At 40.0% G+C, this 26,813-nt stretch overlaps 1 protein-coding gene across 8 annotated transcripts in view; it reads left to right on the top strand.

Annotated features, from left to right (window-relative positions):
- LPGAT1 (lysophosphatidylglycerol acyltransferase 1) overlaps positions 1–26,813 on the top strand; it is a 105,396-nt gene that overhangs the window by 32,224 nt on the left and 46,359 nt on the right. For 4 of the 8 annotated variants that reach the window (XM_060130919.1, XM_060130969.1, XM_060130936.1 and 1 more), the window contains exons 1-3: positions 7,172–7,358; positions 7,622–7,813; positions 8,692–8,956. In XM_060130919.1, coding sequence (XP_059986902.1) covers positions 7,691–7,813; positions 8,692–8,956 — 388 coding nt within the window. In that variant the 5' untranslated portion in view covers positions 7,172–7,358; positions 7,622–7,690. Of the gene's footprint in view, positions 1–7,171; positions 7,359–7,621; positions 7,814–8,691; positions 8,957–26,813 lie in introns of those variants that run through there. The other 4 variants (XM_060130929.1, XM_060130910.1, XM_060130953.1 and 1 more) reach the window with 4 other exon arrangements.

Raw genomic sequence — 26,813 nt, 5'->3', positions numbered from 1 at the left:
CAGACAAGTTAGGAGTCCGTTGTCAATGGTAGGACTTGGAATTGTGAAAGAAAGCTTTAGACATGTGATTCCATGGGATCTCCTGAGGATAAATATGAGGTCAGAGGAAAGGGAGAAGAAGCTAGTACAAAGCAGATAGGGTACTCTTTCCAGAAAGAAGTCAGTGCTGGGAAATTCTGTGGACACAGTCCAGGGAAATTGCCAAGGTGGAATTCAGGTTAACTGTAAGGAGAACAGTTTTGTCTGGAAGCTAAGCAGAATCCAGGACCCTGAAAAGACCTAACTTTTCTGAGGGTCTAGAGAGGCTGAAAAAAGTAGATTTGGCTTTAAACTGGAGGATGGACTGTGGAAGGACAGAATGATTGAAAGGATCAAGCTACTGAAGGACCATCAGAGAAAGAAGTGAGAAGGAGGGGCTGGAACTTGTTTGCAGTCTGAGTGGGGTAATGTGAAATTATGCACCTGGAACTTCTCAATCTGTACAGTTTATATGCCGAGACCTCCCTGTACTGCAGGCTCAGAATCAGGCAGGTAATTGTGCTATCCACTGCAACAAGCATGCAGAAGGGACGTGTGAGAGCAAAGAATTAAGTCAAAACTGTGGGGTGCTCTCAATATAAATGCAGTAGTTATTCAGAGATGGGACTCTGGAGTCCCGGACAAGAAGACAGCCTTCCGGTGGTTGTTAAAAGATGGTCAGAGAGAAAGAAGGATGGCTTTCCAGGTAGGGGAATAGCCAAAGCAAAGCTACGGAATGTGTTTGTTTAAAAGTAGAGAAGGCTGGGCTTCCCTGGTGGCGCAGTGGTTGAGAGTCCGCCTGCCGCTGCAGGGGACACAGGTTCGTGCCCCGGTCTGGGAAGATCCCACATGCCGCGGAGCGGCTGGGCCCGTGAGCCATGGCCACTGAGCCTGCGCGTCTGGAGCACACGGGAGAGGCCACAACAGTGAGAGGCCCACGTACCGCAAAAAAAAAAAAAAAAAAGTAGAGGAGGCTGGTTACGAAGTAAATGAGAACTGAAGTAGAATTTGACAATGTTTCCCAGCCTTTCATTTCACAGCAGTCATTGACAATGGTGAAAATAGGTTGGGGTAAATGGAGGCCACCAGTTTGTACCCTAGAGTGCCAAGCTCTGCCTTGGGAACCTCACTGAGACACAGCAGCGTGCATGGCCCATTGGTTGATAAACTCTAGGATAATGAGTGAGGAATCTGGTGTTGAGGTCCTGAAGTAAACCAGACAGACAGAGTCACACTTGATTTGCTAGGACGTGGAAAAGCAATGTCAAAACTTGAGCAGGAAAATAAAATGTTAAAAATGGTACTTTAAGCCAAATACTACAACCACATCATCTAGGATGGATTGGGAGTAGATGATAGCTTGAGAATGAGGAAGGAAGATATTTTAATAATAAAAGGGGGTAATATTATTTTGTACAATTAGTGATTCAGCTGAGGTGCTTCTAGCCACTGAAACAATCTTTTTTTTTTTTTTTTTGAGGCTGTGTTGGGTCTTCGTTGCTGTGCCCGGGCTCTCTCTAGCTGCAGAGAGCAGGGGCTGTTCTTCGTTGTGGTGCGTGGGCTTCTCATTGCGGTGGCTTCTCTTGTTGCGGAGGTCGGGCTCTAGGTGCGTGGGCTTCAGTAGTTGTGGCTCGCGGGCCCTAGAGCTCAGGCTCAGTAGTTGTGCCGCATGGACTTGGTTGCTCCATGGCATGTGGGATCTTCCCGGACCAGGGCTCGAACCCGTGTCCCCCGCATTGGCAGATGGATTCTTAACCACTGCGCTACCAGGGAAGCCCGAAACAATCATTTTTAAAAGGTTGAAATACATTTTAAGATGAAGTATTAGCAACATTTATTGCTTCTGGCTATGGTTTGGATAATGATGGTGATGATGACAATGATGATGATGTCACCATTCAAGGTATCCTACTGTCAACTTAAAAAAATGAAATGATTTAGTCTGAATAAATTAAGTAAACATTGAATTCAATTTTTTTTCCTATCAGATATAAGGCACTAAGCTAGACATTGGAAAAAAATGAGAAAGACAGGTGATATGGAACCTCTAATTTTAGCAGAGAACCTGAAATGTAAAACATCCAAGCCTGTTACAGTATGGTAAGCACTGGGATATAAGAATGCACACAGAGGAAGAATGAATTCTGGGGGTGGGGCTGGGGGTATGGATCCTTTGATATCTTAGCTGGACCACGAAGATGAGTAGAATCAAAAAGACACAGAGAGGAGAAATTCCCTGGTGGGGAATTCCATGCTTCCACTGGTTAGGATTCCACGCTTCCACTGCCGGGAACCTTGGTTTGATTCCTGGTCGGGGAACTAAGGTCCCACAAACTGTGTAGTGCAGCACCACCACCCCCCAAAAAAAGCACAGAGAAGGGAAAAGCATGAACAAAAAAATACATGAGCTTGTATGTGTGAAGTTGCACAGTGCATCCTTTCAAGACGGTGTGAGAAGGGAGTGATAAGAGATGAGGCTGGAGAAGAGTAGCATCCTCTGAAACTTCCTCTCAATCTCTCTCTCTTTCTCTCACCCTTCTGGTGGAGAGTGGCTTTTCTACCAGCCCCTCCTAGAGAGGCACTGTAGTTTGTGGTCAGAAGAATGGGCTCTGGAGCCTGAGAACTGGGAATCCAGTCGCAGCCCTGCCACTTGCTGGCTGAGTGACCTGGGGCAGATCACTTAATCTCTACACCAGTAAAATGTAGGGCCTTATAAGGTCTTCGTGAAGAATGAATGAGTTGATGCATGGAAAGCAAGCACTGAGAACGGGGCCTGCAGTGTTGAAAGTGATCAATAAGTGTCCACTATTATTACTATTTTAACATAATCATCAACAACATGTCATTATTTTAGTTATTATGTTAGGAAAAGACAATTTTAAATCTGAATTTGTCTTATTCTTAGGGGTACCTACATGATTTCGTAGGTTCTGTCAGCGAAGGAACTTGCTGAAATAGCCTCTCCAAAATATCTTACAAGAATACTTCTCCACTACAGTACCTGGGAATCTACCGACAGAAATGCTTTTAAGGAAGTCCTTTATAAAATGTTAATACTTCAGGAAGAGGGAATGTGGGTTTTAGCCATTAGCAACTCAGCAGGGATTAGTTTACCACACTAGGCAGGAAAGACTGGGCTGAACTAAGGAAATGCAATGTTGGATAGGTGAGAAAGAAGGTTCTAGCTTAAAGAGTGTTGTCTGTTGGGGGTGGAGGTCTTAGGTGGGGTCTTCAGTGCCCCTTGGAAACTAGGTACCATTTCAGTATCAAGAGGGGAAAAGGGAAATTAGTCGAAGAGGAGAGGGACATAGAGAAGAAGAGAGAATTGTTTACTTCACAAAACTGTTTAGGGTCAACCTTGTTAATAACAAGAGTTGCTGAAATGGCTTAAATAAAGCTGTAGTCAAGTCTTGTCTAAAAAATTTTAAGGTTATAAGTCCTAACATATTTTATGTAAAATGATTATGGATACTAATATAGAAGAAAACTATATATTTCATATATTTATATATATTTAGGTATATATATATCTCCCTTTTTGTTTGAAGTTAAAGCTGACGACAGTCAGAATGCACGACTGTCTGGGGTGCTAATTTCTAGGTTGCAACTGTTTCTAGTGATGTGGGAGGCCGGTATCTAGTCATTGCATGTTTATAAAACCGCTGGTTGGGTTTCCCCTGGAGAGGAAATATTTCATTGGCGCTTTAGTGCAGAACCCGGTAAAGGTAGGTGAAATGTTTTTATAATTGCCACCAGGAAAAAGAGAGAGCCCAGGAGGATTCTTCTGCCCAAGGGAGCTCCTCCCTGGTTATAACCTAATTTGTTGGATGTATGTGGACCAGATGGGTGGAATTAAACCTTCTCAGGTGTTGTGGTTAGATTGTTTTAAAATGTCTGGAGACTCCTGGAAATGCGAGAAGTCATATTTCTCTTTCAAAGGACCATCCTCTTGTGATTCAAATGTGGGCTTTTGAAACTGAAACTATAAGTCTTGTGGCTATAGGGTGGGGTCTCCTTGTTTTCCTTCTTCCCCTATTGGGCTGTACTATAGGAAGATGGCAAAATTCTTAATTTATGTTTGTGTTTTGATAAACCTGGCTCTAAGGTAGTTGGATAGGGGACTGGAGGCTAGTTAGTCATTGAAGAAGGCCCTTGCTTTCTATAGATCTTCTACCCTGAACAACTGGCCATCCCAACCTTCTTGTTACAGTCGTTCAGAGCATATATGCATCTGTCTGCCTGTGGTATTGTGAAAATAAGCTACAGAAAAATCTCAGGAGGCTGTCTCAGTAAATTGAAAGCTGGCGGGGCAAAAAAACCATATAGGCAAGAGGGAGGTATTATGTGTAAGGTAAAAGAACACAAAACGTATATCTTAAATGAACTCTGAAATACAAGAAATAAATATAAGCGTCATCTGAAATTGTTCCCTGAACAATTGTTCCCTGAAGAAGCTAGACCAAATGCAGTTCCTTATCCATGGTAGGCACTGAATTGTCTGGAAACTGAACACGCTGCTGTGGTCAAGAAAGTTAAAAAGATAAGCCCTCTCATTCATCCTGGGCAATGAAACAGGACATACCTACACCTGAAACACGATGTGCTTAGCTTGAAGATAAGTCTAATGAAGTTGGAGCCAGTCAAGAGGGGACTAGCTGAAAGATTCAAGATTAGGGTTTCCACATCTCTCCCATAAAAAGCTACTGAAATGGCAGAATTCTGCAGTGTAAACAGTAGAAGGATGATGTTATGGTTGAATTGTGTCCCCCTAAAATTCATATACTAAAATCATAACCCTCAGTACCTCAGAATGTGGCTATATTTGGAGATAGGACCTTTAAAGAGGTAATTAAATTAAATGGGGTCACTAGGGTGGGTGCTAATCAGTGTGACTGGTGTCCTTGTAAGAAGAGATTGGGACACAGAGACAGACACCAGACACCTGCATGCACAGACAGATGACTACGCGAAGTCACAAGGAGAAGATGGTCATCCACAAGCCAAGGCAAGAGGTCTTAGAAGAAACAAACCCTGCCAACACCTTCATCTTGGACTTCCAGCCTCCAGAACCGTGAGAAAATAAATTTCTGTTGTTTAAGCCACCCAGTTTGTGGTATATTGTTATGGCAGCCCTAGCAAACTAATACAGATGAGAACAGATATGATTAAATGAGTTAAAATCATGAAGGGTCAAGGAAAGGATGTGATTATCTCAGGATACCTCTAGGTCAGAGTTTCTTAAAGCATGGTCTGTATACCCTACCTGCATCAGAGCCACCTATGACACTTTTTAAAAAGCATGTTCTCAGGCCCCTCTGGACCTAGAGTATTAAAATTTTCTGGTATGAGGTCCAAGAATCTTTTTTGTAGTGATGTTTTGCATGCTGAAGTTTGACACCCACTGCGCAAGGTCTTGCCCAACCTCTGGCCCTTTTCTGGGCATGACTGATTGGTACTAATTCCAACTCAGCAAGTGCTGGAGTATCTGAAGCTCTGGCAGATGCTCTGTGATCCAGGAACCGGGTACAGATCACATGGTAGGTTATCTCTCTCCAGGTGTCAGCCAGTGTTTGCCAGTATGTGAGGAATGCTGAATGGGATGGACCTAATGGAATCTTAGGGGAGTTTATTCTTGATTCTTGGAAGAATATATGCCTTACCTGTCTTACCCACTTAAGAGTATAATGATATATTTTAAACAGTAATCTACAGTACATATATTATTTCTCTCATGAGATTTATTTAAAGATTCTATTGCCTGGCACCTAAATTCTCAGAGGAAATACAAGGAATAGAAAGGTCATATTTAACTTTTCCATTGCTATACATCATTTGATCTTATATAGAAAGATCTCTGACAAGGTCTGTGCCTTTTTATGCCCTGTACAGTTAGAATATAATATTGGTGAAATAGATAAGCAACATATATAAATAAAAACAAATGAATAATAAATGGAAAGAAATCTAATAAATTATTTCAGCCAGGCTCTGTGCTTTCATATTTCCTCATCACCCAAGGGAATAGAAATAGAATATTTTCTTTCACATGTTCGTAAGGCGAGTTTTCTTTTCTTCATCTGTGAGCCAAAGAGGAGCTGAAGTTAAGGGTTGAGAGAGAGAGAGAGAGAGAGAGAGAGAAAAAGAGAGAGAAGTCGTTGAGAGTCCAAAACAAACACAGTGATAAACATTTTATAGGCGGAATAAGTGGCATTCTGAGTTAAACATGGCAGTTCACTAGGAACACAAAAAAATGCGCACCCCCCTACCCCCATTTAAGGGATATAACAAGATTTTATAAGTTTTTTTTTTAATACTGAAATTTAGGTAGGTCATATGAGAATGTTCAGGTGGGCAGGCCATTGGACTATTTCTCTATTTTTCTTCTGGTGGTCCAACCTTTGAAACAAAATACAGCTACAGTACCTCGGGAATAACCAGGCCTGTCCGGGGTACTTATGGCCACAAAATTTTGAGCACTTACTCAATGACTGTCACTGCCTACGTGCTTTTCCCTCCTTGACTAACTAAATTTCAGTGTCTCTGTGTGGACCGCTCATTCGCACTGGATTCTTCTGGGGGCGGAGGGGGCGAGAGAATGGATGGGGCATCATAATTGTCATTAATGTGCTTCCAGGTGCTTTCCAGGAACAAGAGTTCTGGCACTTAACATGAATTGATTTTAAACTCTAGACCTTAATACTCTGGGGAGATTCAGAAGAAAAGCCATGAGAGCAACTGGGTTTCATTAGGAAAGAAAAGAGGACATTCAGTCTTCAAGGAGACAGCTTTCCAGTTTGGGCAGCGATCGCGTTTGTCAGGAGAGAAAGCCTTAACAATGAAAAACGGCTGTTTTGGCTAAAAACCGGCTCTCAATTTGGACCAAATCACTCGTGTGGTGTAAGGATTGGTGCTCATTCCTAGATCTTTCCGAGTGGCCCTCTTCCTCCGTCCCGCGCTGAGCCAAGTCCCGGCCTAGGGGCCAGGCAGCCCCAAGGGCCTCGATACGCGGACAGCGGGATCCCTGGCGCCGGCGGCGCCGGCAGCGCAGGCGGCGGGTTGAGCAGGCGGACGACGGCGGCCGCGCCTTCATTAGAGGGCGCTCTGGGGGCGGCTCTGCAGCAGTCTCGACTCCCGCCGCTTCCTCCCCGCCGCCCCTCCCCGTCAGCCCCGGCGAACGCGGCTGGGCCCTGGGGATCGAGTCTCGGCACCGCCGTGGACAGGGCGCGGGGCGCGCCGCAGCCGGAGCGGGGCCGGGCCCCGCCGCTCCTCCTTCCGCCTGCCATGCATTCTTCCGGCTCCTCTGGCTCCCGTAGCCCCAGCCGGGGCCGGGCCAGCCCGAGGTAACCCCAGGCTCGGTGGGCTCAGGCCCCGGGGCTGCGGCGGGCTGGGCCCGGGGAGGCGCTGGGGGGCCGGGGAAGGGGTGTCGTAGTCGCGTGGCCCGGGGAGGAGGCGGCGGCGGCGGCGGCGGCGGCAGCGGCATGAGGGACGAGAGCGCGGTAGGCCCCAAGAAGGAGGCGGGGGTGCTGGGCATCCGCCCGCCTCCCCGGGACCCGCCCCGGTGACAGGTCTGGCCTCTGAGTCCCCGCCGTCCCTCTGTCCGCAGGCAGCCGCGAGGGGAGTAGGGCGTCCGCGCGCCCGCTCGCGCCGCGCCTCGGCCGCCGCTGCCGGGTCCATGACCGCGACCCCTCGGCCGGGGACACCCGCCGCCGCCGCCGCGCAGCACCGCGTCCCGGGCCGCCGACCCCCGGCCCCACCGTCTCCCGCGCTCCACCGCCCGCCGCCCGCGCCCGCCGAGGTGAGCCCGGCGCGCGGGCCGAGACCGCCGCCCTAACGCTTCCACATCGCGGAAACCGCGGCGGGCCCCACCCGCCCCCTGAGCTCTGCCGTCGCCTCCTCTTCCCTGCTTCTTTCATCATCCCTGGTTTCCCTGCCCCTCAGGTCGGGGACGGTGCTCCTCATCCCTGGCCCTTTGCCTCCACCTCCTTCTGCTATTGCTCCCCTCCCCCTACTCCTGTCCTTAATCCTTTTTTCCTTATTATCGCCCACTTTCTTCCTCTCACCCTTTTGCCTTCTTTTCTGCCGCCCCCCTTTTTTTCTGTAAAAAAAAAAAAAAAAGGAACACAAGACCCGATTTGCCGCAAATGAACAATTTTAACTTAACTCTTTTTGCTAACGCGAGAGACCTTTTAAAGGAATGAATCAGTGCAGCAAGGGTCGTGGTGAGGGTACCGAGGTCGCAGTGTCTGGGAGATTTGATCTAGAGGTCCCCGTTTTAGTCTTCTTTTCACTCGTATCGTCAGTTTGGAGATAACTGAGCGTGTGTGAAGCAAGTGGGTCTATTTTTCTTCGTTAAAGTCCAACAGAAGACTGCAGTCAGACGCGGTGCGGGCCGGCCACAGATTAGTTGGTGGGAATAGTGTTATCATTTGCTAAATATATTATGACATAGCTGTGCCTCCGTGAACAGCTCCCTTGACCTTGTGCGGCTCCTCCTCCCTTGCTCTCTGTCCCCCTCTGGAATTTCCCGGACAGATCGCCGAGGTAATACACTAGGAAAGCTTAGACCCTCGATTTTTTCATTTATTTTTGTGCTGGAGGTGATTTCTCTGTTGGTGACTATCTAGATGTGTTTAATCCATTTTCCTTTTTAAATGAATTTTCTTTTCATCTCAGAAAGACAGGACAGTCTCCAATGTGAGAATGGCTGTGACTTTGGAAGAAGCTCCGTGGCTGGGCTGGATCTTGGTGAAAGCCCTGATGAGATTTGCCTTCATGGTCGCCAACAACCTGGTTGCTATTTCCTCCTACATCTGCTATGTAATTGTGCTTCAGCCCCTTCGACTGCTGGACAGTAAGCGGTTCTGGTATATTGAAGGAATCATGTACAAATGGCTTTTAGGAATGGTGGCTTCTTGGGGATGGTATGCTGGATATACAGGTAAGAGTGAGAGCACTTTTTTAATGCATATTAAAAATTTTGTAATGTTATGCTTAAGTCAGGAGCCATGATTTAAAAATATATATATATATATTACACTTTGGGTGGAAGATGCTTTGACTATTGAAAAAATAAATAGAAAACAATTCTATTGAGTTGTTTTTTTCCAGAATCCTAATTTAGGAAGAATGATATTTTCAGAAGTATAATTTCGTAATTATATATTGATAAATTCCTTAAATAATGTTTTAAAATGATTGACGTCTATTAAAACCAGTATGTGAAAGCTCTCCTAGAGGAGTAGGAGTGAGTTTTATAGGGCTTCAGGGCTTGGAAAATGAAGAGGTGAGATATTTAGCCCATAATCATTAGGCATTAAGAAAAAGTACTGAGTCCCATTTGTGCTAAGATAGTTTAATAAGTTTTTTCACAGTGTGTCGTACTGTGTTCACATTTGAAGCCAAGCAAAAAATGGCTTTCTTTTCTGTTATGTGTTTCTTTTGTTTACTAGAATCTATGTTTTATCTCATAATTCTATATTAGAATATTAAGTATAAGAAATTAAGTTTTATCCCTGTTAAGCTAATTTATCTTCTAAGTGTCTTTTAGTAGATTTTTATTAATTCTATTCTGAAGCGAACTTTTAAAGAACCGAATAAGTAGTGTTTATTTTCTGTTTATAAGCCTTATGTGCTCTGAGAACTTATGCCCCTGCTGTGAAAATTCTGTATTGTTTATTATATTTATTTGACTTTTTTCCTCTAAGAATTAGGATAAAGAAAAAGGCACTGAGGTTTCTGGCATTTGTCTTAGACATTGAGACTTTATCATAGAATTCTATAGCTGATAAGCTCCTTAGAGATAGTGCCGCAGGTGCTGTAGGTCGTATCTTGGAAGAGTGAGGAGGGTACTCTTAGTGTGGAACTGCACTGCAGTTCCCCATTGAAAATTTTCTGTCTCCCTCTTTCCTGCCCAGGCTACATCTCCAGATTTTATCCACACATGTGAGGGCACTGACAGCACACAGATTTTATGGAGTCTGACAGTCTCTTGCTAGATCAGAGTGCTCTTAGTTGCCCCAGATGAAGCCTTTTCTCCTTCTGTCAATGCCATTTATTATTCTGCAAGACCTGAAGCCTGGGGAATAGTGTAGGCATTGCTTCTTTGTTATGTGTCTTGTTGAGATCCCAGTGCTCTTTAGATACAGTAGGTGAACTTTGAGTCCTTTTTTTGGGACCTGGTGTAGCAGTAGTAGTGGGAGAGAAAAAAAATTAAGTTTTCATCTATGGTGTTGAATTCTTACCTGAACTGCACTGCTGTCATAGAATTGCTTTGCTCTGTATAGTCTGAGCTTTCCCCAGTATGCTATGCGGTATGAGTGGCTTTGTTCTTTGCACAGTATACTTAAGTTTGCTTGTTTTAAATGAGCTCATAGTATTTTTAGATACAAGTTCTAGAAGTTCACTCTACTTAAAAATAATGAAATTACTGAAACACTTGTGCCTGTGTGTGTGTTTGTGGAATATTTGCGTATAAGTATTAGCATGATGAGAAGCTTGAAAAAAATAATTTGGCATTTACCTTGAGATTGTAAGGAGTGCAGTGGTGCTGATTGAAGTTAAAGTTAGTTATCCTATGGCCACAGCAAGGCTGCAGTGTATTTTTAAGCATATTTTCTTGGGGAATCTCTTCCTTGCTGCCTATAGAACTATGCATTTTCTTTTGCCACCTGCTTGGAAGGTGGTCTTGGCATGATCTGCATATTTTAGTCTCTCTGAAGCATCTGCTCTTCTTCAAGCTACTGCTTTTTGACCATTTGATCAGTTGGTCTCATTTAAATATAGGATATTTTAGTATGTACATTTTAAATGGTCTTTCTATAAGCAGAATACTTCTAGAGGGTCTGGTCATAACAGAGCACAGTCAAAAGGTCAAACAGATGTAGGAATGACTTTTGTTGAAAGCCACGACTGGGTCTAAAGAAGCAAACATAAGCAAGGGTTGGTGAGCAGATGTTCCCAGAAGGGTCTAGGAAGTTGTATTAGGCTTTGTATAGATTATGTGTTTTATTTCTTACCTTTGTATCAAGAGGAGGGTGGGCCTAAGTTGTTTTTTTTCCCCTTTCCCTGTGCTTAAGTTTCACAGATGGAAAATTGAACGTTGCCAAAGGAATCCTGCTCAGCAGATCTAGTGTGTTCACGTTCTAGAATAAAAATTGCCAAACTTTGTTGAAAAGCCACTTCTGAGGAAACCTTAAATGTTAGTTAACTAAATATTAATTAGGAAGCTGAAAATTGAATATCGGTATAGAATATATTTTCAAATTGTGTCATTCTGTCTAAGGTAAGTCAATTACTCAGCTTTGCTGCTGAGGACTTAAGTTGATTATCTAATCTACACTGCCCCAAATGGTAGCTGCCAGCCATATATGGCTATTTAAATTTAAATTTATTAAAATGAAATAAATTTAAAACTCAGTTTCTCAGCCACACCAGTCACATTCCAAGTGCTCGGTATTGGTGGCTAGTGGCTACTGTATTGGACAGTGAGATAATAGAACACTTCCATCATCACAGAAAGTTCTACTGGATGGAGCTGATAAATAATAGGTATGACATTCTCCTTTTTCTTAGAAAAAAATGCATTTTATCTTTATAAAAGAATATTTTTCTCAACATAGTTCTAAACAGATTTCTTTTGGGGAGGACAGGAAGATTTATTAAAGTTTTATAAAATTGTCCTTTAATTTGAGGCAAATGTCACAAAAAATGAGTCCTTTAAACTCAGACATGCTTCTTGGATGGGGAATGGTGAGGCTAGTAAGCCCAAGAACTTGACTGAACGTTCTTATACTTAATCTGCGTTCTCACAGCTGGAGTACTGTCTGTGGACACAGAGGAGGGAAAGGGATTTTCTGGTCTTTCTGCGTGTTTCTGACTTTACATCTGTTCAGGGGAATACATTTCTTGAAATAACTGAGAATGTTGGGGTTTCTTCATCTCTAATATGCAGCTAGGTAGTGATGATTGTTGTTATCATATTTCCTTTAGTGGGAAGTGCTGTATAAGCATCTTATATTGAGGAAAAGTTGCATACTGCCTTGCTCTCTTATTTCAAGAGCAAACCAAAAAAACCTATTACCTTAATTAATGATTCACTTCTACATGCTTCATTCAGATCTGGGATAAATCAGTACACTCCCCTGCCCTCAATTTAAGTGAAGATTGGCAAATATCAGTGAGAGATTTTGTTAAAATAAGATGTTTATTTTGATTTTCATTCACTTATTTTAATAAATTCATTGTTCCCCATCCAAACACATTTAATTAAAGTCTCTTACACAAAATAATTTTAAAATATTCAATGTAAGTGGAAGCTCCAGAATTTCTTGTGTAGAATGAAGAGAGTCTTTTGGGCCACAGTCTGGCTGGAAGAGAGCTGAGGTGCCAGGGGACTTGCCACCAAGCCCCCTGTTTTTGCTTAGCAATAGCTGTTTCCCTTAGATCGGGTATTTACTTTAGAGAAAGCTGATGGAGATTAGGTTTAGCTTCCTCCCACTCCCCAAGTGACAGCTGTCATGGCTCTGTGTTAGTCTTTGGGGGTTATTTGATTATTTGATTGTGTTTTATTTTTTTTGCTGGGACATTCGTTGTGTGAGAAGAATAAATTATTAGGAATTATATCTGACTTTGACATTTTAGAGAGAGTTTTAAAATATATCTTCTAGAGCAGTATTTTTCCACCTTTGAGTCATAAACCAATTTAATGTGTCAAGATGAACATTTTAAAAAAGTGAAATAGAAAATAATTAAATAGAAAATATCAGAAGTGTATGTGTCTGTACTGGGTAGTGCTACAGAATACATTTTCTACTATGAGCCTGTCAACGTTTGAAAGGCATTGTTCTCGTGGAAAGAGCACTGAAATTTAGGAGAATTCTGGGCATCAGCTGTCTTGATCTAGCCTTAACTTTAGCATCTCTACTTAACTAGTAGGAGGGAGATCCTTACCTGCTCCGTGCCCACCGGGCTGTGAGCTCTCTATAGACAGAGATGTGGTCTTCTTTACAACCCTAGAGCCCGGTTCATTGCCTGGTACTCACAGGGTACTCTGTAAGTGTCTAAATATTTCTTCTTTCATTCTTGGTCCCAGCTGAGCTGCCTTAGCTGCCTGCCTTCCTGATCTTGATAACAGACCTTTCAGGAAGGTAGGCAGCTAAGGCAGCTCAGTCTGTAATCAAGATCATTGCAATCCACAGAATATAAACCCTGAACTGGATCATGTTTTTCACACACGTGCACGCACACACACACAAAATACCTACAATACCACATTTGTTAATTTAACACACCTTAATTGAGCTTATATTATGTGTGGGAACAGGTGCCCTGGAGGTGTTGAGATGCATAAAGACATAATCACTGACTTTAAGGAGTTCACAGTAGCCTTGGTGGGGAAGACAGTGCCAACAACAATGAACACATCCTGATAAAATGCTCTAATGGAGAGGTACCATGGGATGAAAGAGGAAGGGCTCCTGATCTCGCCCCAGGGGTAGGTGGTAGCAGAGAGGGAGTAGGGCATTTAGGAAAGGAGCAGCTTTACATTCTTTTTTTTTTCCATTAGGGAAATATTTCTCTGTGGGGCTAATTCTATCATCAGCAATTATAATAGATTTAAAAGATTTGAATAATACATCAGTTTGAAATTTATATCTTTGTGATGATAATATTAGCTAACATTTATTGCAATATAAGCCAAGCAGTGTGCTAAGCGTTTCAGTCATTTAATGCTCACAACAGTCTTATCAGGTTGATACTATTATTATCCCCCCTTTTATTATTGATGTTGAAATTGAAACAGATTTCACAATTACTTCCTCTTATGCATTAACTGAGTTGATGCTGCCACAAGTGTATTTTTGTATTTATAGAGCCGTTATTGACCTTTATATAATATTCCTAGAATGTTTCTTAATTTTTACTACCCATATTTTTGTTTCTGAGGCATGAAATCTCTTTCTGAAGCTATAGATCTTTAACACCTGAAAGCAATATTATAGCTGTGGCTTTCTGCAAGAGGTTTAAAAAAAATTGTTGCTTCAACAGAATAATTTGTAGTATACTATAAATTTCAAAAAAGGCCACTTCCTTAAGATTCAGAGAACAACTCAAATTTTAGTATTTGAGTGCTTGACAGTAGATTGTCATAGAATAAGGAGTTACTGCATGCTTTTAGATCGACAGCTTATCTTGACATAAATCCAGGTGAGGAGTTTTCAGTAGTGTTTTGATTTTTATATGGAAAAAATTTTATATACCATTATACCATTTATATACCATTACCATTTTTATATGGAAAAATTTTTATATACCATTAAAGATAAATATTACTAAATTCTTTAAACTCAGAAATTTGATATCTAGTCTTATTTCAAAAACTGTATATAATTGAGTAATTTGTTATAGTTTTTAAAAATATATAAGGCATATTCATTCATGTACACATACCGTATACATGCACTATTACAGAAGCACATGAAACGTTATTTGCAGTTTTTGTTTATAGGTAAGACTTCAGATTCTGGAGTCAGAAAGAGCTGGGTCAAATAATTCTTACTTTCTTTTTTGTTTACATTTGCCGTGTATATCTTTGCCCATCCTTTTGTTTTCAAACTGTTTAAATTATTTTGATTTAGATAGATCTCTAAATCAGCATGGAGATAGGTTTTGCTTTATGAGTCAATTTGTCATTGTATTTTGTGTTTTCTGTTTTTAATTATATAAATGTTAAGTCTTTCACTGTGTAGTCTTTCTTTGCTTTTTTGTTCTTTTGATATTTAGAAAGGTTTGTATTTTTGTCTTATTAGTTACTTTATAAGATATTTTAGTTCTCTATTCATAGTAACTATTAGCTGTTTTCTATGAAGAAAGGTAAAATTCTTTTAAAATACTCTCTTCTCTCTTCCCCTTTCTCTTCTGCATCACCCAGTTTCAGTCAATAGTGAATAGTATGTATTCACAATTGTATTTACATTTGCACTATTATGTATGCTTTTACTTCTACTGCTTGATTTGTGAGCTTTAAGGCTATCTATTGACTCCCAGCTGTTACATCAAGGTAAGCAGTAAGTTTATTATACTTCCTGCTCCCTTTCTCCCTTCACCCAATTTTTGTTATTTGAATTTATACATTGTTATAGCCTATAATGTTTGTGTTCTACTTTATCACCTTTATCTCTTTCTGTTTTAGTCTTAATCTTTCAGTTAAATATATATAATGCTCACCCAAGCACTTTTGCAGAAGTTTTTCCCAGTTATCCTGCGGCTGGTAAAGTTTATTCTCTGGTAGTTTCTCAATAACGAGTCATGAAAATAATATGGGAATATTATTCTTACAGCATTTTCAGAACTTCTTTTTGTTGCTTTACACTTAGGATGGCTTAGCAGGTATAAAATCCTTGGCTCACTCTTTCTTTCCTTGAGTATCTTACAGGTGTTGTGCAGATGTATTCTGGCATTAAATGTTGCTGTAGAGATGTGTGAAGCCAACTTGAATTTTTTCCCATGATTAATGATTTGATCTTTTTGCCTATTGGCCCCCAAAGATTCTCTCTTTGTCGCTAATATGTAGTCATTTTACTAGGATATGGTGGTGTAGGATATACTGGCACGTGTGTGCCTTTTAATATGTAGATTCAAATCTATTTTTATTTCAGGAAAGTTTTCTTTAATTATAACTTTAAATATTTATTTTGTTTGATCATTTTGGTTTTCTTTCTTGGTGACCCTAATTATATGTCTGTTGGATCTCCCTTTGTATATCTTTTTTGTTTATTATTTTCTCTTTAATCCTTTTAAACACTTTTTCATTTGTTTGTTTCTGTCTTTAATGTCCTTACTGTGTCTTCTGCAATGTCTCTTTGTTCTGCTTTCAGTTTCTTCTTCATTTCTGTGATGCCTTTGTTTTTTCTTCTGTTTCTTCCTTGAGTTCTGCCAATTCATGCTTCCTTTGTTCCTGTTGTCTAGACAGTTCTTCCTTGAGTTCTTATTTTATTTATGCTTTGTGAGCTTCTTCATAGTGGGGTGGCTTCACTGATTTTCTTAAATTCATGCAAGAATATTTAGTTATAGTTTTTATTTTCTCCACTGTAATGTTTTTCTAGCAGTATTGTTTGACAGCTGGTACGTTATGCTGCTTGTTTCTACCATTTTTCTTATAGTATCTCCAAGTCAGTGCTGTGCCAGTTACATTTCTATTCCCTGTGATTTAGTGAATTGGATTTTCCTCAGTTATTTGTAGGAGGTGTGGGTGGGGCCAAGGTATATTTCCAGATTTCTGCCTCAGAGATAGTTTTTTTTACATATGGCGCCTGGGTGTGTTCTCTGTGTTGCCGCAAGTCCTCTGCCTCTCCAAACCAGACTGAGTCTAGGAGGCTTTTTGCCACCAATTCTGGACTTCCTGCTCCTTCCTTTGCAGCTGTGACTGGAGGGACACAGCCACAGCATGCCAGTGTAAATCCCTCTCCTTAAGAATGTGTGGTTTTGCTGTTGCTTTCTGAGATCTGCCATTATTGGGCCCTCCTCATCACATGCCACACGTTCTGTCTCTGCTCTCCACTCCCAATATAGATTCTGTCTGATATCAGCTTTGTTTGATCTCAGTCAGATCTCATGTATTTTGGAGTTTTTATATTTTCCTTTTTCTCCTAGGTTTGCTGGAAAAGTTTTGTGAGGTTTTCTTTTCCTCTTTCTCCTTGTTGCTATGTATATTTTCCAGGAAGATTCACGTCTATAACTCTACTGTGTTCATGCCAGAAAGTGCAACATAAGACTTTTATTCAACTATGTAATTATAATTCAGTCAACTCTGTCTCCATCCTAATGCATTACTAGTTGATTATTATAAAATGGAGACCAACTTTATTACATAATTAATTTTCTTTAAGGTCTGTCCAAAAGCAAGAAGTAGCCTCCCCAAGGTTTTTTTCCTCCTAAACTGTTTTGGGTTTTGGTTCTCAAACTGTTTTGATTCTTGGAATACTTATCACTGGAGTATAGTTAAGATATCCACTCTGTTTCCACTTGGCTACAGTCAGAAAATGTCACCAAAATGAATGGAAGAAGTGAGTTACCTTTGATACTTGAGTAAGGAATATGAATGAAATGTAACATTACTACTGCTCTCTAGGGTCTGGTCTATAGACCACCTTGAAAACTTTAAGGATGACTAGTGCCCCCAAACTTTGAAAATATATTTATAGTATATTATAATGATTAAACATATTAAGTATATATATTAGTAAAATAAAAAGTGTATTATCTCTATTAAATATAGTATATTTATAGTTTATCTGTTACAAACTAGTTTCAAGAGTTTCTTTTCAGAGTTTGCAAACTAGTGGCCATATTCAGCAGCTGATGGGCTTTATTTGACCTTCGCAGTATTTCAACTTTTCTTTTAATTAGTTGCCAACATTTCAAAATTAGGGGGATTTCCCAAAACGTGAAAGATAAAACCAAGATTTCCAGCTCTTGAGAAATTAGAAATCTGGCTGTGTGGGGCTCTCACATCTGGCAGCAGTTTGCTGGAGCTGAGTGATGACCGCCTCCTTTAGATGGGCCTGTGCTCTCCACTTCACCCAAGAGCCCACGCCTTCCTTGTTTTACTCTGGACCTGCTTTGCTCATTTACATTACCTGCCTGGACCCCAGAGACTCAGCTGATGTTCATTTAAAAATACTCAAGTAACAATTACTAGGCTATTTCTTCTGGGCATATGATAGTTTTGCATTTATATGCCTTAATAGTGCCTATATACTAATGAGTTCTACCATTAAAACTGAAAGCTTAAAAAAAAAAAAACAAAAAAAAAACTGAAAGCTTGTTAGTGACCTCAGCTGCTGATTTCATGTAGCAGAGGCATGCCATGAAAACTGAAAAATAAAGTTCCGTTAGTAAGAACTGTGGTCACGGGTTTTTCAAGTTTCATGTACCGTATTACTAGCCCAGTGAAATGTTTCCTGTTATTTGTGCACTCGTTAATTAGTAGAATGTCTCAATTCTTCTTTTGAATATAGTCATATAAAAATCTAGATTATTAAAAATTGGTTATTCTCTTTGCTTTTCATGTTTTGAATATGAAAAACAAAGCAAGTCTAGTTGATTTCTGTTTCTTTAAATTATAGTGCAGATAATTTTAAAATAGTATTGTAAAAAACATGCATAAATTTTAGTTATGAGGTTATACTTTTTCTTAAGGTTTGGTAGATCTGATCAAGTTTTGCTAGTAAAACACTTTTCCCCAAACTTTTTTCTTTCTTTTTTTTTGTGGTACACGAGCCTCTCACTGTTGTGGCCTCTCCCGTTGTGGAGCACAGGCTCTGGACGTGCAGGCTCAGCGGCCATGGCTCACGGGCCTAGCCGCTCCGCGGCATGTGGGATCTTTCCGGGACTGGGGCACGAACCCGTGTCCCCTGCATCGACAGGCGGACTCTCAACCACTGCGCCACCAGGGAAGCCCCAGACTTTTTTATTACTCATTAAACTTTAAGAAACCATTATGAATCAGGTATATAAACACATTTTGCATATGTTATTAACTTGGAGTTTACATTATTTGACACTTTAAGGGATAAAACATCTGTAAATTTAAACACATCAAGATGTTTTTGAATCATCAAAAGACTAAACTATGAACAATATAACTTTACTATATATGTTAAAAATTTATATATACATATATAAATTGAGGTAGAATTCACATACCATAAATTTCACTATATTTAACAAATAAATGGTTTTTATTATAGTCACAATATTGTACAACCATCAGCGCTGACTAATTCTGGAACATTTCATTACCCCCAAAGAAGCCCCAAACCCTTTAGCAGTCACTCCCCATTTCCTCCTCCGTTCAACCCCTGGCAACCTCTAATCTCTACTTCGTATGGATTTGCCTATTCTGGACATTCATATAAATGGAATTGTACAATATTTAGCCTTATATGTTTGGCTTCTTTCACATAGCATAGTGTTTTCAAGGTTCATCCATATTGTAACATGTGTCAGTACTTTATTCCTTTGTATGTCTGAATAATATTCCATTGTATGGATAGACCACATTTTGTTTATACATTCATCAGTTGATGAACATCTGGGTTGTTTCCACATTTTGGCTATTGTGAATAATGCTTCCATGAACATTCGTATACAAATTTGGGGGTGAACATATGTTTTCAAATCTCTTGGACCTAGGAGTCCAATTGCTGGGTCATATGATAATTCTATGTTTAACTTTTTGAGGAACTGCCGAACTATTTTCCATACCAGCTGTCCCATTGTACATTCCTACCAGCAGTGTAGAAGAGTTCCAATTTCTCCATATCCTCACTAATAGTTATTATTTTCTGGGTTTTTGTTGTTGTTGTTTTAATTTGGCCATCGTAGTGGATGTGAAGTGATAGCTCATTGTGGTTTAGATTTGCATTTCCCTAATGACTAATGATGTTGAGCATCTTTTCATGTGCTTATATATGTCTTTAGAGAAATGTCTATTCAAATCCTTTGCCCATTTTTAAATTGGATTATTTGTCTTTTTAGTATTGAGTTATAGGATTTTTTTCTGTATTTTATATACTATACCCTATCTATTTTTTCACTGGTTGCTTGTGCTTTTCGTGTCATCTAAGGAACCACTGCCTAATCCAAGGTCACGAAGATTTACACCTATGTTTTCTTTTAAGAGTTTAGGTTTTATGTTTAGATCTTTGATCCATTTTGAGTTAATTTTTCTATATGGTATAAGGTAGGGGTCCAAACTTCATTCTTTTGCATGTGGAGGATATCCAGTTGTTCTAGCATTGTTTGTTGAAAAGACTATTCTTTCCATATTGAATGATCTCGGCACCCTTGTTGAATATCAGTTGGCCATATGGGTTTATTTCTGGCCTCTCAGTTCTGTTCCATTGATCTATATGTCTGTCCTTATGCCAGTACCACGCTTTCTTTATTACTGTAGTTTTGTACTAAGTTTTAATGTTAAGTTTATTTTGTTGTATTTTAATTCTTTAAAAATTCATGATCCTTTTTGATATGTATAATGACTTCAATAATGAGGCTAGTTCACTAATCAGAACTAGTTTAAAGCTGTTTTGGATTTAAAAGTGTTTACTGAAAACCGTGTTTTTCAAGAATTAACATTCATAATTGGGTTAAATCACCTCTTTTTACCTCTGTGTTGAGGAAATGCTTACTAGCTATGTATTTCACTAGGAGTTGTCTTAGAAATAGTGTGATTAGGAATAACGATATTTCTTTCCTGTTGCTCTGTCAAGAAAACAGGACCTTAGTTGTAGAAGTATCTTGTGCGATTGATCAATCAAATGCTTATTGACTGCCTACTGCCAGTTAGCAAAGTTATTGATTTGTATAATACTGTGTTAGAGAGTGTGATTTAGATTAATTTCTACCAAAAGCATTTTTGGCATAGTTTCTACTTTGACGGATGGCTTTGGGAATAGTTGAGTTTGCTATGAACTATGTGTTCAAAATGCTCCTGCGAAAAGTTTTCTGAAAAATGGAGCTCAATATACAGATTTCCCGCTCATGTGATGGTTCCATTTTCTAAAGTTAATTTAATTTTAAAGTTAATTGAGGTCTTTGCAGAGAAGAAAATTAACTAGAAGCTAAATTTATGTTGTAGAATAAAGTATGGATTACATGGATAAGGAAAAAGGATGTCATTTTGAATGAGTCACAGGCTGTTTTTTATGGGTGGGATAGAATTAGTTTTTGTATATGAGAGGCTAAATTAGGCAGTCATTTTAAAGCTGAAATAATCATTGAAAGCTGTTTTAAGCCTCAAATACTTATATACAGGTGTTGTATTTTTAACAAATAATAGTTATCGCTAAATAAGTATGATATTGGAGACAGCACGACATATTAGAAAAAAACATTGACCTACAAAAATTTTTTTTTAATTTATTTATTTTTGGCTGCGTTGGGTCTTTGTTGCTGTGTGCAGGCTTTCTCTAGTAGCCTTGAGCGGGGGCTACTCTTCTTGTGGTGCACGGGCTTCTAATTTCGGTGGCTTCTCTTGTTTTAGGGCATGGGCTCTAGAGCGCAGGCTCAGTAGTTGTGGCGCACGGGCTTAGTTGCTCCATGGCATGTGGGATCTTCCCGGACCAGGGCTCGAACCTGCATCCCCTGCATTGGCAGGCGGATTTTTAATCACTTCGCTACCTGGGAAGTCCCAAAACATTGACTTATGAGTTAGTATGAGTTTGAGTCCTGCTACCACCCATTGTTAGTTGTATAACTAGTTATAGTTACTAGTTACTTAACTTACTGAACTAGTTACTTAACTTCTCTGAGCCTCAGTTTCACCATCTTTAAAAATGGAGGTTATAATATTTATCTCTTGTGACGCTTAAATGTAAAGTGAATAGCATGATGTTTCTATAAATAATAATATTATTATTACCATTATTATTATCATTATATTAATGCCTAGGAAAACAATTATATTAACCTTTGGGGGAAAGGTATGTCTAAATGAATAAAAGCTAAATTTATGGAATAGTTTTAGAAATACATTTGAGGATATTCACACTTAGCTAATAGTATATCTCAATATAGTTCTTGTGCTGTAATCAATAAATAAAAATAATTTATTATTAGTAATTTAAGCCATAGTCTAACTAAAATATTAACTGAATTTTATGTTTGTAAATTATGAAATGCTTCAAAGCAATTTATGTTTAACTACATTCTAATTCATTCAGTCACCTATTCTAATACCAAATATTTGAGTGCCTTTTCCATCAAGCACCATGCTGGTGGTGGAAATAAAACTGACAAATAAAACAGGACAGCTCCTGTTGACTTTTTCATGTGGGAGACAGAAGGAGTCACATGATAACCGTGTAATCACAAGTGTGAAAACAACAAGTATAGAGGCTATAAGAATAAGTAACAGAGAGCTTGTTCTGGAGGTGATGGTGTCAGGGAAGAATGGCCTCCTTGAGAAAGTGATATTGAGACTCAGACTTCAAGTATGAGTGGACCAGGTGATGCTGGGGGAGGGGCCACATATACAGAGGATGAAAAGAGTTTGTCATGTTTGAGGAACAAAGGGAAGGCCAGGTTGGCTGCACCATGGAGTGAATGAAGAGCAGAGTAGTAGGGGTGGTGGTGTTGGTGGGGGTGAGCCGATGAGGCCAAGTCCACTGAGGCCTTGTAGTACTTACTGAGGATTTTGAAATTTATCCTAAGAGGAAACAATGCAAGGATTTTAAGCAAGGGAATGATGAACCCAGGTTCGTATCTGAAATTTGTAACTGTAATGATGAAATCAGATTCGTATCTGTAATTCTGCCTGTTTTGTGGAAATGGACTAGAGAGAAGTGAGAGTGTGCAGGCGATACCCTCTGGAAGAGTCTCAGCTTCCCCAGGTGAGGAGATAGTTGCTTGGCCCAAGGGTGACGGCAGTGGAGATGGAAAGGAGTGAACTAATTGGAGAGTTTTATAGGAGGAAATCTGTCAAGACTTGCTGAGGGATTGAACATAAAGGATGGAATACATGCGCAGGTGACGGGGGTGACCATGAGGTTTCTGGTGTGAGATGCTGGGTGGATAGGGAAGCCCACAGAAGGAGCAGTGTCGAGAGGAAGGATGAAAATTGAGCACAGGCTGAGTGAGAAGCATCTAAGTGTAGCTCTGAAGTAGACATGGATATGCAGTCTAGAACTCAGAAGAGAAACCTGAGCTAGAAAGATAAATTGGGAAATTACCGATGGTATTTAAAGCCATGGAGATGGGTGGGTTCACCTAGGGAGATTGTAAGTACTGAATGATTAGAGGCCCAGGGTCAGACTCTGAGGGCATGCCAACATTTGGAGGTTGGGGAGAGGAGGATGGTAGAGCCTGGGAAGGAGCAGCTAGAGAAGTAGAATGAATGCCTGCCCTACAAGTGTGTGTCAGAGTCAGCAGTGTTCCAGGGCTGGGGCTCTCCATGAGAGCTGCTGAGAGTTTACCTTTTGTAAGATGAGAGCTGGTTTAGCCTTTCATTGATTTGGCAAGAACAGCTTCGTTGAGGTGGTAGAAGTGGAAACTAGCTTGGAGTGGGTTGGAGATGAATGCGACTGGAGGAGCTAAAATGGAAACATGAACGTATGACTTTCCAGAAGCATGGCTCTGAAGGAATAGAGAGTGATAGTTGCAGGAGAGAAATTGGGTCAAGGGAAGGCTTTAAACATTTTTTTTAAGATTTAAAAGTTTAGCTTTCAATCCACTTAGAGTTGTACCTGATGAAACCAGGGTCATTTACTTACATGCCTCAGGTATTTAGGAATCTATTCTAAGACTGAATGAGAGAAAGCTAATCAGGGCTCCTTGATACAATGAAACATGGAAAGCACTTAGATGCTTGCTCTGGTGACAGAGGCAGGCAGCAAGGCAGGGCCTCCATAATTTGATCCTGTTCTCAACTCTTATTCAGTAAGGCTGCTTTCCCTTGGCCCCTCTGCATTTTCTCATTCATATTCTTCCTGTCCCTAAAATCTGTTCTTCAGTTTCTTTGAAAATTTATCTCCTTGTCTAAGCCTATGACGTCCTTGCCCGCTACTCCAGTTTCTACTGTTTCCTTCTTTCTGAACCTCTTTGGCATCTACTCTGTAACTGTGGTTATGAACCTTTGGGCTGAGAGTTTCGGCAGTGCTTCAGAGTTCTCTCAGGGGGTCAAGAATCCATACACATCTTAAGTAACATCTGTGGTTGTATAAATAATGGGTCTTATAAATACATGTTAATACTTTGCAAATATATGTAGCTGCTGTTCTGATTAATAAGAAATCCCTTAAAAGCATTATAGACTTTACAGTTGCTTTTTGTTACAGATCTTTTCACTCATTGCTTTAAAAAACTACTAGCATAGATCTCTGCCACATTTTTTTTTAATTTAAATTAATTTCAGATTGCTGTACCACTCACTTTGAGAAACAGTCTATTAATGATGGAGGGGGTAAATGTTACAAGATATAAAGCCAACTATTTATTAGGCTACTAATCTAGGACAGTAAGACAAGTGTTGGTGAAATGCTCAGATTTCATGTATCATTTCTCTGTGCTCTGAGTGCCCGTATTGCCAGGCCCAGGGCTTGTCACATTTTGTGACATTAAAAAAGACTCTTCATACTTGGAACAGTTAGGACTCACTGCTCTACAGCATAAAACATTCAGGATTCTGCTTCATGTTTTTCACTGTTGATTTCACCTTTGCTGTTCCTGTCTCTTTAACTCGTCAGTTGCTTCAGGGCAGCGGCTGTGGCTCGTTCTTCTTCCTTATACCTTCCTGCAGAGGTTGACAAGCTACAGCCCTTAAGCCAGATCCAGCCCACTGCCTGTTTGTTTTGCAAGTCCTCTCCAGCTCAGGAGGTTTTTATAGATGACGGTTTGCAACTGATTTTGAGCTGATGATAGGAAACACGAACTTTGAACCCCAATTAAGTAAAATCTTACCCCTCGCAAGAAAGGATTTTATTCTACTCATTAGTAGACCAATATTGCAAAAAGTTGTATTCAGTTATTTTTATAGTTTGAATTTTGTCAATAAAAAATTTGTAGAAATGTGTTGGAAAACAAATTTGTTATGTAAATACCTATATAATATCCTCAATTTTGCTTCTTGGCCTGCATAGCCTAAAAGTTTTACCATCTGACCTTTTAGAGAAAAAGTTGACTGATCCTTGCCTGATAGTAGTAGTTCCCAAATCTGTCTGCACATCTGCATTATCAGAGGAGTTTTAACATGTACATATATGAACTTCTCTACCCTGGAGATTCTGATCAATATATTGAGATGGAGCCTGAGAACCTATATTTTTAACAGGCTATTTAATTGTTTGGGAATCACTGCCTTTTAATGCATTTGTAGGGTTGAACTCCAAGAGATAGTGAAATGAATATTGGATTAGATATCATAGGAAAGCTTGTTATTTTCTTACTTCAATATTTACTAACTATGGGACCTTATCCAAGTAACTACTTGTTCTGCAGGTTTAAAAAAAATTTCTAGTTCCTTTGTTTATAGGTGGTTTTGCTTAATCTTCTACATAGTAGATCTTTTTACCTTTTGGGGTTCATAAGAACCTCTTCTAGAGTCTGATGAAAGCTCTGCACCCTCCTCTCAGAAAAGTACACCTATATTAATTTCCTATGGCTGCCATTACAAGTGACTACAGAAGCACTTAAAACAACAGACCTTAATTCTGTCACATTTCTGGAGGGCTGAAGTTCAAATCAAGGTGTCAGCAGGGCTGCACTCCCTGCAGAGGCTCTAGGGGGAGATTCCTTGTCTCTTCTAGCTTCTGGTAGCTCTCAGCATTCCTGGGCTTGTGGCTGCATCACTCCAAGCTCTACCTCAGGGTCCTGTGGCCGCCTCCTCTTCTCTATGTTGTCTTCTCTGTGTGTCTCTTGTAAGGACACTTGTCACTGATTGAGGGTCCATCTGGGTAATCCAGAATTAGCTCCTCTTCTCAAGATCCTTAACTAAATCACATCTTTTACCATATAACGTAACATTCACAGGTTCCAGAGGTTTGACATGGGTATCTTGTGGAGTGGGGGTAGGGAAGCATTTTTTGGCTTACCACAGCACCTTTGCACGTGCTCACAGTTTTACGAACAGTTTCAACAGGTTTACAACTCTTTGAAGTCCATTTATGGACCCTATGGACTCCAGGTTTGAGCTCCATGCTCAGTGAGAAGAGCTTTACACCTTAGTGTATTCTAGTCTATTTACTCTCTCCTCTGTGTCATGTCTCCTATTAATACCAAACTAGAAATGATGTTTTCTTCCAGTGACTTAGAGTCTTCAATTTATCATATGTTTTTTGAGTTAGTTTCTCTGGTTCCTTTAGGAACTATTTATCTCCTAATAAGATTTACTGTTAAAATAAAAGCCTTTTCCAATCCCTTTTACTTAATTCTGTTGCAAGGAGACTAACTTCTGTGTAAACTGTAGATAACTGGTAATCCTTCCAGTGAGAAGAAGAACTTACCTTGATCGAGTACCTGATGTGCCAGACCTTTTAGCAAGTGCTTACGTGTGGTTTCCTGTAAATATCGAAAGCAGTCCTGAGAGGGAAGTAATATCAACCCCATTAAACAAATGAGAAGAGGAAGACTTCTGGAAGTTAAGTAACTTGCTTCATGTGGGTGACAGAGCTAGCAAGGGATGGAGCTGGTCTTTGAATGAAAGTCTTCTACTCTAAAGCCCATGCTATTTTCATTATACCTTGAAAACAGCACACTTCCCTTTTAATTGAATGGTTAATAATTTCATTAGACAGGGGCTATCCATAGTTTGGTTTTAGGGTCCAACAGACTTAGATTTCAGTCAGATTTATAGCGCTTACTCACAGTATTATCTTTTACAGTATCTTCTCAGATTCTTATCTTTAAATAAAATTGATATAATGTAAAATAGATAGCTAGTGGGAAGCAGCTGCATAGCACAGGGAGATCAGCTCGGTGCTTTATGACCACCTAGAGGGGTGGGATAGGGAGGGTGGGAGGGAGGCGCAAGAGGGAGGAGATATGGGGATATATGTATACATATAGCTGACTCACTTTGTTATACAGCAGAAACTAACACCATTGTAAAGCAATTATACTCTAATAAAGATGTTAAAAAAACATTATTCACCCACATAAAGAAAAAAATAAGATTGATATATGGCCTGTTACGCCTTATAGTGCTGCTGTGGCAATTGAGAGAATATGAGTGAAAGTCCTTTAAAATAAGAAAGTTTTCCTAATATGTGGTACAATTAAATCGTTTCTCCTTTGATTAT

This window comes from Lagenorhynchus albirostris, chromosome 2 (genome assembly GCF_949774975.1).
Source record: "Lagenorhynchus albirostris chromosome 2, mLagAlb1.1, whole genome shotgun sequence".
Taxonomy (NCBI): Eukaryota; Metazoa; Chordata; class Mammalia; order Artiodactyla; family Delphinidae; genus Lagenorhynchus; species Lagenorhynchus albirostris.
Note: the sequence above shows the minus strand (reverse complement) of the source record. Positions and strands in the feature narration are given on the sequence as shown.